The 14338-nt window shown below is 28.2% G+C and overlaps 1 protein-coding gene and 1 long non-coding RNA gene across 2 annotated transcripts in view; one reads left to right on the top strand and one right to left on the bottom strand.

Moving 5' to 3' along the window:
- Positions 1-167, top strand: part of LOC136084187 (uncharacterized) — an 859-nt gene extending 692 nt beyond the window's left edge. Inside the window, exon 3 of the long non-coding RNA XR_010640384.1 lies at positions 1-167. This exon is cut by the window's left edge and continues 42 nt beyond it. This is a non-coding gene — a long non-coding RNA (uncharacterized LOC136084187).
- Positions 168-6474: 6307 nt separating this feature from the next.
- LOC136083046 (uncharacterized) lies at positions 6475-6915 on the bottom strand. The gene has a single exon (XM_065802455.1). The coding sequence runs from the start codon at positions 6913-6915 to the stop codon at positions 6475-6477; it is 441 nt and encodes a 146-aa protein (XP_065658527.1).
- Between the last annotated feature and the right edge of the window lie 7423 nt (positions 6916-14338).

Genomic DNA, 14338 nt, shown 5'->3' with positions numbered 1-14338 from the left:
TTAAAAAAGGGGCATATCCCATACAAGAAGTATGTCCCAAATGTTATTAGGGCAAAGGGTTTTCCGGAAGGAAAATTTTTAAAATATCCGTCGTCAATGGGGAAAACCTTGTTAGCCAATATTGTTGAAAATGAAAATATAATTGAAATCGATTTTGATTTAAAAAGTAAGTTTTACTTAACATATAATTAGTCAAAATATTTGTCATATTTCTTAATAATAAAAGTAACTATTCTGTCAAAATTAATAAATTGATTATATTTTTTGAATTAAATTTTTTGAAATTTTTTGAAATTTTTTAAAATTTTTTGAAATTGTAACTAATAATATTTGAGAAATTAGAACAATTACTTTTTGTTTTAAAGGTTTGTTACACACGGAATCTGTTGTTTCACCTAGTAAGGTTTACTTTACTTTTTGTATTTTTACTATTCCAACGAACTAGATATATTTTAGATTTTTATTCAATTTTTATTGATTAAATATTTTTATAACATTACTGTTCAATTTTATGAGCAACAGCAGAGAATGACCTGTTGTTGAAGTCTTCTTTAATAAATGCTGAAGCATCTTTAAAAAATCTAGGTACTTTACCTTTATTGTGAAACTCATGCTAAACTCAGTGTATCCTGAGGTTTAGACCTAAAGATTAGTAATTATTTTATATAAATAGTGTTTGGTTTCATTTTTTCAAACATTTTTTTAATTTTTCTTTTATTATAATTTTCTTTTTAGATTTTGATATTCAACCTCTCAGAATAATGCATTCAAATGAGGCTGAATCATCTTTGTCAAATATTTTTATCTTTAAACAATTGTGAATTATTACTTAAACTTTTGTCATAACCTCATTGGCGTTATGATAAAACGATAAAAATACAATGATAAGAATCAATAAGTATACAATGACAGACAGGTGTAATAAAAACGTTACAAAATTGTTACAAACTTACATAAATCAAACCGTCAAAAAAAAAAGACATTACAGGCGTAAAATAAAAATAGTTTTTATAAATTAATATAATTAAATAATATATTGTAATTTTTATAAAATAATATAATTAATATAATATTATTAAATAATATAATATCTGCTTTTTCGACAGTTTGATTTATGTCATTTTATAAAAAAATTTTGATCTTTTTATTAAACTTGATGATGTTGACCGAGGTCAACGAAAAAAGCAAATATATAATTATATCGAAATATATTTAAAACAAATAAGTTTATACGCAGCCTTCTTAATTAAACTCAACATATATATAAATATCTTATAACAAGAATATCAATTCAAAAGATTTTAATGACAAACAGACAATTTTGTTTTTAACACAGACAAACATGGTTTTAATATAATTTTTATTTTATTTACTTTAGATGAAGTAGCAATTAAATCAGATAACAATGTGGAACACAACTTTATTTGTTTAGGGGATCTTTCTTCCAATGAACTAAGTAACTATTTTTTAAATCTTTTTCTTTATTTAATTATAAACTTCAATATTTTTGTTGTAAATAAATTTGAACAAATTATTAATTTTTTTTTTCTCCAGACAATTTATTGCAAATTGCTAAAACTACACAGCAAAATGAACTTTCATTTGGCAATTTGCAACATTAAATAACCTGCAGTTGTTTTTCATTAAGAAAGTTACACGTACCAAGGGCCAGATTTAAACCAAGAGCCAGTTTTTTACCAAAGGATATTTAGTTCAGAAATCTTTTTAATATTTGTTTTTAGTTGTTTTAACTTTTTTTTTGCTTGTTTCGTTTAGTTTTATATTATTCTCTTTACTTATTTTGATTATTTGACCAGTTTGAAACAGGATTTGCATAACGTATTGTATCCTAGATTGTTAGTATATTAAAGGTTATAATTATATATATATTATATCTACTTGCATAGGTATATATATTTTATATAAGTATATATATACATATACTTGTGTATGTATATATATATATATATATTATATATAAATATATATATATATATACTTGTGTATATATATATATATATATATATATATATATATATATATATATATATATAAATATATATATATATATACTTGTGTATATATATATATATATATATATATATATATATATATACACAAGTATGTATTGAATATATATATATATTGTATATGTATATATATATTGTATATATACATATACAATATATATATACATATACAATATATATATATATATATATGTATATATACACAAGTATATATATATACACACACACACACGCAATTTATTATAGATTATACATAATAACAGTATAATAATTACGTGTATGCCGACAATGTCTAAAGGGATGTCTTACTTGTAATGGACAATTTAAAGTTTTAAAAATGATATTCCCTTCATCAGTTAAACCTAAGGTTTTTTTTACCAATTTGTTACACACGGATCTTTTCAGAGGGCTTGGGGCTGCAGCCCCCGCCTAAAAACGGCACCGAGTATAGCACATTTCGTGTCATATACACCAAGAGGGTTACGAAAAGCGTCAAGAGTATTACTACACAAATAATAATATTAAAATATGGACTACTTATGGTATCTTGCTTTTATGATAAAAGAACAAAAAAGTTTTTGAAAAGGTCACTTAGATAATAAAGCTATTTTGTGAAGGGTAAAGTGACCAATTTCAGGTCAGTGACCAAACTCGAGCCACATTTTATATTTGATGGTTTTTGTTTGTTTCTGTATTATGTTTATGAATTCATCTTTTTTGAGTGAGATAAATTAACGCAGCGAAACATCAAATTGTTTGGAGGCTGTGTACAATATCGCAATTAACAATATAGAAACAAATAATAATCGTATATAATAGCAATTTAGACTAAAAAACATTTTAAGGTATGAAATATTAAATATTTATTACATATAAATAATGTTATGTTTTTTTAAGTTACTAATACCTTCTAAAAAAGGTTACTTTAGCTTCGTGATTATACTGAGTCACTTTAATTGATATTAATTTAATTTAATTGATATATTTTTGACTTTACTGTATTTGGTAGAAAAACCAAACTCCAGGCATGTAAGTCATACACCCGGAAAATTGTTTCATACATCCGGAAATGTAAATTATACATCCGGAAACATAAGTCATTCGGTTATCTAAGATAATAATAATAGGTTTACATCATTTAATATAATGCAAAGTAGATAATTTATAATGACCTGATATAAATAAAAGCCAAATATTCAATGCAAAAAGCTGAAAAACATTTTTGCCTTACTTTAGATTTATTTTAAATTTTATTAAATTAAGAATTAACCAAAATAATAAAAAATTTTATAATTTGTAATATGAATATTTGCATTATTTCCGATATGAAATATTTCTGAAACGAATACAAATGAAAATTTTAACACCCGGCTGAAATTTGGTCAAAGTAGCTATAATTTGATCAAATTCGTTTACCCTTTTGTTGTCGTTGTTTGTCTGTGCAATTTTTATTTATAGAAATAGGTTATTTCCCCTAAAAAAAAAATTCTAGAACTTTCCAGGATTATATATAAAATATCGAAAAACCAATTTCTTATAAATGACTATATTTTTTCATTGAAATGAAACGATATTGAATAAAAACTTTATTACCACTTGAAACGTCATACTAATTCATCATATGATTATGAAAAAAAAAAATTTGCTGGCGTTATGTTGCAGTTTATAATAGCCAATACTGTAAATCAATATTGGATAAAAATATCAAAATGTGGACATTTTATATTGGTGCAATACTTTTAACAATATTGATCCATTATTGAGATCAATATTGCACCAATGTTGCTTGCTACTAGGAATATATATATATATATATATATACATATACACACACACACACACACACACACACATATATATATATATATATATATATATATATATATATATATATATGCATATATATATATACATATATATATATATATATATATATATATATATATATATATATATATATGCATATATATATATACATATATATATATATATATATATATATATATATATATATATATATATATATTTATATATATACATATGTATATATATATATATATACATATGTATATATATATATTTATATATATATACAGGGTTCTATATAAATATATTTGTGTGTATGTATATATGTTACTAATGCGGCTTACCTGTGCAGAGGCGGCATCCAAATATATTACCAATGCCGCTTATTTGTGCAAAGGCAGTATCAAAGTTTGATGTCGTCTCTTAACAGATGGGCAACAGTTCGCTTTTAACTTAAAAAATTCAACATTAATGAATGTAACATTATTGGAGTTATAAACTAAGAGTTATAAAACGAGATGTTTCAATATTTTTAGCTGTTTATATAAATAATTAAACATCTCCCCTTGGTTTACACTTAAATTTGCAAATCAAATGTAATTTAATAATATTTTCACGAACTTCAGTACTCCCTCGCATTATTACAAAAATGTGATAGAATAACCTTACAGATTATCAAGTATATAAACTATGGTTTTATAATTTAAAAAAATCTAAAATTATTACAAATCTATATAAAAGTCTACATCACTGTCATCTGAGTCAGTACTCAAGTCATCCTCATCCAACAACAAAATACTCGTCTCAATTATAGTTTCTGAATCTAGATATGAAGAGAAACCTTTAGACAAACTATAAAGTTTGCCATCTAAAGAATTATTTCTTTCAACATCAGTGCTTTCCAGCCGTCATCTTCAAAACTATTTTCAAGCAATAATACGGCCTGGTTGAGTTTATTAATTTTAGTTTTATAAAAATTCAAGACACTTGTCATTTCGTTCTTAACCATTGCAATTTCTTCAATATTGTTCAACTGATAGAGCTCAACGCATTTTCGTTTAATGGCTATCGGAATTAAAAAATCAGTATCTTTTTTTTCCAATAGTTTTTCCAAAAAACACTCTCCAAATTGCAAACCTCATCCCAAACTATGACGTTTTGTAAAAAATTACTGGGGTAACTTAAACTTATGGCGTTGTACGTTTTGATGGATTCTTGTAAAATTTTATTATTTTTGTTTAACTGTTTAGTGAGCTTAATAGCTATCTTCTGACCATCTAAACGAAAAGTTCCAATTAAATAAATTTAAAATCTAAATTAAAAAAAATTTAATCGAAAATTCGAAATTTTATTACATATACACTTTTGTACTTACCTGTATATTTCTTTTTTAAACTAGGGGAGAGTATGCACCCATGATCCTAAAAATCTATCAGGCCAATTTACTGAATATATGTTTTCATTTCGATCTCTAAAGTAACAGTACATAATAGCAAATTTTATACCTTATTATAATTCAATAATCTTTTTTTTAAAAGAATATTTTAAGTAGATTTAAAATTATAAAAACTAAGAACCTTCAATTGGGATCATGGGTGCATACCAGTATGCTCCCATGATCCTACCTATATGCACCCTTGATCCTATGTGTGTATACACGTTCTGAGATCAAACTTATACCATAAATGTGTAAGAATTATTTTTAAGTCGTCAAAAGTATGTCTATAATAAATACCAATAAAGTTATTATTAGTTTTACTACAAATTTATCTTTCTTAAAAGAAAAAATCAATGAAAAAAATGTTATTTTTTACTGAGACTCAACGTTTTTTTTTTCATTACTTTCAAGATCAAGTTTTCTTTTCCTTGTCATGAAGATCTTATTTTGCGTTAAATATTTTTTCTTTTTTGACTAAGACTATTTTTTCATTTCCTGAAGCCTATTTAGTTCATTTCGAACAGGGGTGTCTGTGAGAATTCGGGTACGCTGACGCTTACGTCCTTTAATGAACTTCCTTGATCCAGCTTTCGGAAACGGCCTAATTTTTTCTAGACTTGCTTGATGAGAGATATTAATAGAAACACTGGATAGCTGACTTACAGGGTCAGATATAGGCTGAATTGGCAATACACTACAAGCTGGCCCTGATGACAGACTTGACATCAATGATTGATTAAAAGCTGGGGCATGAACAATAGCAGAAACTGGATCAATAACACCTGGAAATGGGTTAGCAGTAATAGGTTCTGGTCGATCTGTTACATATGAAGCCAAAAACTCATTATTAGAAAATACGTTAGGATTAAAGGGTTCAATTCCTGCCACAGCAAATCCTGCAGAAATGTTAGACAAAGTAAAAGCTTGTGCATAAGCTTTCCTTACAACTGCAGCTATATCATATATGGTCATCGGTCTTGGATTAGATACAACCCAATCATCACAGGCTGTATTGTAATAACGTTTCAAAGGCCTATAAACTGACCGATCTAATGGCTGCAGCTTGTGACTACAATATGGTGAAAAGGACAGCATAGTTATGCCATTTTTTTTAGCTAAATCTAAACACACAATTGAAACATGGCTCTCATGGTTGTCAAGAAGTAAAAGCACTGGATTAGCTGGTGAACATTTCACATTTTAAATAAAATGTTTCATCCACTCGAAAAACATTGCACAATTCATCCAGCCAGATGGGTTTGCAACCCCAACACATCCAGGTGGACCACCATTTAACATACTTCCTTTGAAATGAACTCTTGGAAAAATAAAAAATGGAGGGATTGAGTTTCCTATTGCATTAACTGCACAACAAACTGTTACCAATGTCCCTCTTTCTGCTGAAGTTATCCTTCCAACTTGTTTATCTCCTTTTTCAGCAATTACTTTAACTGGTTTTTGAACGGTTGTAAGACCTGTCTCATCAACATTATATATGTTTTGTGGCTGAAATTTGTGTCGCAGACGAACATCTTTTAGATTGGTGAAAAATTTTCCGACTGTATAACGATTAAAAGCAGATGCTTGTGCCATACTAGTAGCTTCTGGATTTCGTAAAGATAACTCATTCCTACGTAACATAAATCCACGAAGCCACTGCACAGTGGGCCAGTAGGTGGACAAAATGGGAAAAATTTTAGTTGTCTAATCTTGAAAACCTATTTAATTTTAGTATCTACATATATTAGGAGAAATCTATTGATAATTTATTTATATTAAATCCCTTAATTACCAGGACTCTAAGCATTTGAATATTGAGATAAAATAAAAAAATAAAAAAATTATAAATAAGTAATTAACGGTGACATCAACGTTGTGCTATATTTCAATTACATCTACGTTTTTGAAGCAAAAAATTAGTACATGTTATTCTAGAGTATTTAGAGATAAGAAAAACCAATGTGTGAAATAAATTTGTTATAGCATGTTATCTCAGTTATACTTTGAAAATCACAGATTAAAAAAAAACATTTCTTAAGAAACTTATTTTTTGCCGCACAATAACTAATAATTACCACAATTTGCCATGTGTTGTCTTATATTTATTTGAGCTATATGATGCTTCAATCGAGTTTTAATTGATTGCTCGTCCCCTTAAATCCCCGTTCAGATTTTATGTATGTTTTAACTTGGTTGCTATGGTACTAAATTTTGCATAGCAACAACTCATTTTTACATTAACGTTGTTTTAACAGTATTTTACTAGCGCTAAATACACAATATTGGGGGTATGTATTAAAATGAGATTTAGAATTCTTATGAGGTTAACTTTTTTTGGTTACTATGGATACCTTACTTTGCATAACATAGCAACAACATATTTTCGGTAGTTGTTAGTAATTTAATTACTAACACTGACAGTAATTTAATTACTTTTAATTTTAATTACTAACACTTGTAGTAACTTAATTACTAACAAGTATTAGTAGTCCAGGCGGCATATATATTATAACATTTTACTTTTAAATACAAAATACTTGTTACAATAATTATTTAGATATGGTTTTGTTAAACTTAGACATTCATAATTTTCTCCAAAAAAACAATCTTAGTATTTCAAAACAAAATATTACTGAAGATATATTAAAATTTATTCAGCCAAAATTTGCTGATTTTAAAGACGTTGATTTTAGACATGCTGTTCAACGGTTTGTTTACTTGTATAAAAAAAAGTGGAAATCTGCAAACTATACTGTGAAAAATTTTGAAAAGAAGTTTGTGAACTGGCTTAATGAATATTTAATTGTCAGAAAAAAAGACAATGAACCAACTGCAAGTAGACGTGGTCGAAAACCAGTTGCATTTGATAATAGTTCTAATAAAACTAAAAAACGGCGTGTATCTTGTTTAATTGAATCTCATTCATCCAATGAATTATTTTTTGCTGCTAATAAAAAATTTAGAGATGAATCTGTTGTTATTGCTGCCAAGAATGTTTTAAATATATCAAATACAGATAAAGCAACTAAATATTCAGCAGACGAAGCACTGGCTTTAATAATTGATGCAAGTCTGACAAAAGCTTCCTATCAATTGATTAGAAGCGGAGCCTTGGAGAAAGAATATAACATCTACCCCGCTTACAATGATGTCAGAAATGCAAAATTAAAATGTTATCCTACAAACATAACAGTGGAGGACTATTCAGCTACAGTTCCTTTAAAAGATTTAATGACTCATACTTTGCAAAGAATCTGTGCAGTTCAGGAACCTGTGCTAAGGCAATTGATATTGAACGACAAAGCAATAAAAACAATTACACTAACGTGTAAGGCTGGTTTTGATGGTGCTACTGGCCAAAGCATTTTGTAAACAAGTTTTATCAGAACCCGACATTAACAGAGATTTAAAGCGTGAAGAATCATTATTTATTACTTGTCTTGTCCCATTGGATTTGACTGGATTTAACAACAGCAACGAAAAGGTGCCTATTTGGAGAAATCAAAAGTCGTCCTCCACAGCCTATTGTAGACCCATAAGATTTGCATACAAAATGGAATCCAAGGAATCTGTGATTGAAGAAGATCAGTACATTAAAAGTGAGATAGAAAGCTTGGGTATGATTTTATTAGAGGTTTGCGGATCTTCTATTGAAGTGAATTGTATTATTGAACTTACAATGATTGATGGGAAGGTTCAAACAATATTATCTGAAAAAAATAACTCATACCAATGCTATTCAGTGTGTGGTGTCTCTCCAAAAAATATGAATAGTCTTGATATCCTTAATATAGATTATACTAACAGAGAGTTCAAATATGGTTTTTCCAGTCTTCATGCATGGATTCGATTTTTTGAGATGTTATTGCACATTGCATATAAAAAAGAAACAAGAAAGTGGCAAGCAAGATCTAAAGAACACAAAGAAAAGGCATCTGTAGCTAAACAAAAGATTCAGACTGATTTTATGAACAAAATGGGACTTGTTGTTGATTTCCCTAAAAGTGGTGGTTCTGGAACAAGTAATGATGGCAATACCTCAAGGCGTGCTTTTGCAGCATATGAACAAACAGCTGAAATTCTGGGTATTGACCAAAACCTTATATTCAGATTTTACATTATCTTGGTAACGCTCTCTTCAGGATATGAAATAGACTGCTTAAAGTTCAAATATTATTGTTTTGACACTTTTAGACTATATGTGTCCCTTTATCCATGGTATTACATGGCTCAATCAGTTCACAAAGAATTGATACATGGACATGACATAATTAAAAGCCTTACATTACCCATCGGACTTATGTCAGAGGAAGCTCAAGAGGCTAGAAATAAAGACTTTAAATCTTATCGCGAAAATTTCTGCCGAAAAACATCCAGAAAAGCAACAAATACTGATCTTATCAATAGACTCCTAGTTTCCAGTGATCCTGTTATTTCATCATTGCGTAAATCAACACCACACCAAACAAATCATAAAGCATTTCCTTCAGATGTTTTACAATTACTTAAACAATCTTCAAACGATATTATTGTTTTATAATTTTTTGATGTAATTTAAAATTGATAACGTTTTCTTGCACTATTTTTTGCTTTTATTACTCCTAAAACATTATTTACCTAAATAATCAATTTTTATTCAATATAGGTGGGTCAAAAATCCGATAAGATATTCAAATATCAATTTACCACTTTGTAACTAAGGAAAGTATCCGGTAACTAAGCAATATAAGTATCCATAACAACTAAATTTAAAAAATTATCACTTTTGTAAGAAGTGTGATCTCATATTGGTACTCATGCCAAATTTAGTGAATATAGCACTTATAAAATATCTGCAGATAACAAAAGTAGGTTGTTGCTAAGCAAAATAAAGGTATCCATCGCAACGAAATAAAAAAATATTACCTTTATAAAAAGCGCAGACATCATATTAGTACTCATACTAATTTTAGTGAATATAGCTCTAATATTAAATTAGTTATGAATTTTGTCCAGTAAAAGTGCATTCTGGCCCACTGTGCACTGTTTCCCAGCAATTTGTAAACTTTTCCAGGATTTAGGAATGCGTTTATAAAGAGTCATTGCAAATTCATAGGCAAGTTTTCGTGTTGTTTTGGTTGACAATCCATAGTGAAGTTTTGGAGCCCTTAAAAGATAGTCTGATAAAGATGTTTCTTCTTTGTTGGTAAAGATTTGCATGGTAATGAAGTTAGGTTTGCAGACTGTACTTGGATTTAATTGACTTTTCCTTACATATCTCTTAAGTGTCATTAAATTGATTCCCCTCTTTTTAGATACACGATAAACTGTACCACCATTAAGAACTGCATTAACAGCTGCTCGCATTTCATTTTCATTACCTTTCCCTCTAGGTGGTCTATCGGTTTTTCTCTTTTTATGATACACCATATTTAACTGTAAAAAAATGAAAAATATTTATATAGTTTTGCTATATTCCTAAATTTTGGAAGAACATTTATAAGGATTTTTAATTATTAGAATCTACTTTATTAACACACACACACACACACACACACACACACACACACACACACACACACACACACACACACACACACACACACACACACACACACATATATACATAATATATATATATATATATATATATATATATATATATATATATATATATATATATATATATATATATGAATACAATTTTATTATATAAAAGTATTAGGAGGACAAAAAAAACACAAAATAGTATAAAATCTACTTTTAAGGCTACAATTTGGAAGAAAAAAATTTATTTAAAAACAATATGACATATTGTACATGTTACTTTATTGGTTAAACATTTTGTTTGTGTGTGTATGCACCTTTGATCACAGGATCAAAGGTGCATAAATGCATTAGAATCAAGGGTGCTAACCCGCTCAATTTTTACTAAAATTCTTTTTTTGTCATATTAGATGCTTCCATAGCTTACCAAAAGCAACCATACAAGAGGTGAATAGTTTAGTTACAAAATGACATAAGCAAAATTATTCAACTCAAAATAATATTAAAGATGTGGGGTTCCTTGTAAAAGTAAAAAAATTACTTTTTATCGTCAAAATCAAACTCTTTAGAAATAAATTTAATAGTGGTCTACTCTCTAACCAAAACACAATTAATTTTGAAGATGCGATATTTGTAACACGCTGGTTATCAGCCCTCTTTAATAAGTCATGTAAGTAAGGAGATAAGGCTATAGGATCAAAGGTGCTTACGGATCAAGGGTGCAAGTTCTCCCCTACTGAGAAACAACTTTTGAAATACAAAGGATTGAATTCTCAGCATAATGTCATTTCTTTTTCTTTCATACACAGTTGTCATGGTGTCCTTAAAAATAACTGTAGTTGGATCCCAACGAACACTGATTTTCAATTTCTTTTCCTTGATACTTAATTCTTTTTCAAGCCTAATATTATAAAATATATCTTATAATAATTCTGAAATTGTAAAAAATTAATGAAATTTTGAAATACAATTAAGAATTAATGAAACTAAGAAATGAAATTTCGAAAATATTACCGATTTAATTCTGTAGACATTTCTGGATTGCTATCCGTACTTGCAAAATCTTCTCTAATAACATTAAAACATTTTTAAAAAAAAAAAAAAAAAAAAAATACTAGAAATAAAACGAAAAAAGCTAAATAAAATTACACTCTAGGCATTTAATTAAACAACTGGCATAAAAAAAAAAAAAATCTATTATTGCAACACTTTGCTTACCTTAACTTCCACCAATCATTTAAAACTAAAGCATAGGATTCGTGATCACTTGCTGAAAACAATATCAAAAATTAACCTTTTTAAAAATATTTTAAAGGATATATATTTATGTGGTTATATAAAGTATTTCTATTGTACAAAAAAGATTTGGTTAATATTAAATCAATTATATATACATTGTAAAAGAAATCAAAACCTTTATCACTTTTTAGATTTCCACACTCCTCCATATCAACTTCTGCTGCAATCCACAAAGAAATAACTTCCCTATTAGAAACTAAATAATTTTTAACAAAATTAGACATTTAAATTTTATTTAAAAATATCAAACACAGATATTTTTTACAATTTTAGTTGCCCTTTGAGGAAACGAGTCGTCTACAGGCACCGGACGACTCGTTTTCTCAAAGGGCAACTAAAATTGTAAAAAATGATTGCTGGTGGCCCAGCGGGACAACCAGAGATTTTCTTTCTTACAAAAGAGTGTTCATTAATAAAACCATATGGGATTAATCAAAAGACACCTTTAAAAAAGCATTTAAAGTAGTTTTACACTACGTTTAAAAATAAACACACTACGGTGCATTATATAGTTTATAGTAAATTTGTAAATAATAATATAAATATGGTTTAATTGTTTCAAAAATTTGTTATATATATATATTACAAACCATTAAGGGGCTATCCCCCCTTAAATTTCAATATTTTCAAAAAAAAAAAAAAAATCGTTTCTAACTACTTTTACCTGTGTATGATTATAAAAATTGTTTTAAAAGTAGCAAATTAACCTATAACTATTTTAATTTGTCTATTTAAATAAACTGTCATAACGTGATATCCCTAGCAACGCCATAGCAACGTACTTGTTTAACTGTATACATCCTACATTTTACCTTTATTCTACCCTAATGTGCGTTATAACTGTTATGTACAAGCTTGAACAGCTTCTTTATGAATTTTTCTAGAATTTTTGTAAAGGTTGCTACATCAAGTACGACAATTCAAATCAGTTATAGTGTTATTTTATCAGCTTAGTTTTATTAGTGAAAATGGGAAAAGATTGTCGAGTGAAGCAACGTACAAAAACTCACCGTAAAATGAAAGGATTTATTGGAAATCTTAATAAATCTGTAAACATTGGTAGTGTTTCTGATAATCTTAGTATTGAGTTGCCAACAATTAATTTAAATGCTGCTGACAGCACTTGTGTTTTGGAACAAAATAATGAAAACTCACTTAATTTGTCAGCTTCGTCTCGAAAAGTTGAAGACTTAGATGATACACTTGTTTTGAAACCTTGTATATCTGGTTATCGTATCATTGATGTTTCTGTTTTGGTTTCTGTTTTTAGTTCTTTTCTGTGTCCAGAATGTGGTAGTCCCACACTCTCATTAGGTGAGAGATATAATAAACGACATAGTTTATCTTCCTTTTTTATTTCTTAAGTGTCAAAAAAAAGATTGCAACTATCTTCATCAGTCTACACCACTATCAATGATAATAATAAAAAAGGATTTGGTATTAATAACCGAATAATTTATTGCATGCGACTATTGGGCCATGGATATGCAGGCATAAAAAAGTTTTGCACTTTTATGAATTTACCTAAGCCTATGACCAAAAACAACATCTCGTGTTAGATGTTGAAGTCATGTCTAGATATTGTAAAGGTTGTAGTATGAATCAAGACCTTCAAAAGTCTAATCCAAATGCTTATGCACAATGGAGAAATTTCCATGTTTGTAAGTATAATTACCAAGGTTCTGCTGGTGATATGGAGCCAGAAGGAGCAAAACGTGTTTTTCAGCGTTCTATTGATAATCGCCAGTTAAGATATATTCAATATTTAGGTGATGGAGACAGTAAAAGTTACATGAATGTTAAAAATACATACCCTGATATAGAAGTTGAAAAGCTGGAATGCGTTGGACATTATCAAAAGAGAGTTGGAACACGGCAGCTGAATTTAAAGAAAAGAGAAAAAGGCTTTGGTGGTAAAGGGCATCTTACAGATGCGACAATCGATTGCTTACAAAATTTTGTTGGAGTTGCAATCAGACAAAATGTAGCTAACCTAAACGAAATGAAGGCAGGAGTGTTAGCATTGCTATTTCATGTGGCTTCATCGAAAAATAATAGTTTACATTTTCCACACTGCCCTACTGGTTCAGACAGCTGGTGCAAATACAATGCTGGTAAAATAAATAAAACAACAACTTATAATCCAGGACCGGGTTTACCAATGGACGTTATTATGAAAGTGAGATATATATTTGAAGAGTTAAGTAAAGACAGTGAGTTAAAAAAATGTTTGCATGGC

The sequence above is a fragment of the Hydra vulgaris genome, chromosome 08 (assembly GCF_038396675.1).
Source record: "Hydra vulgaris chromosome 08, alternate assembly HydraT2T_AEP".
Taxonomy (NCBI): Eukaryota; Metazoa; Cnidaria; class Hydrozoa; order Anthoathecata; family Hydridae; genus Hydra; species Hydra vulgaris.
This window is presented reverse-complemented; position numbering and strand designations above follow the sequence as displayed.

Coding starts and splice junctions, on each gene's coding strand:
- LOC136083046 (XM_065802455.1), bottom strand. CDS start 6,915: ATGTTACGTAGGAATGAGTTATCTTTACGAAATCCAGAAGCTACTAGT.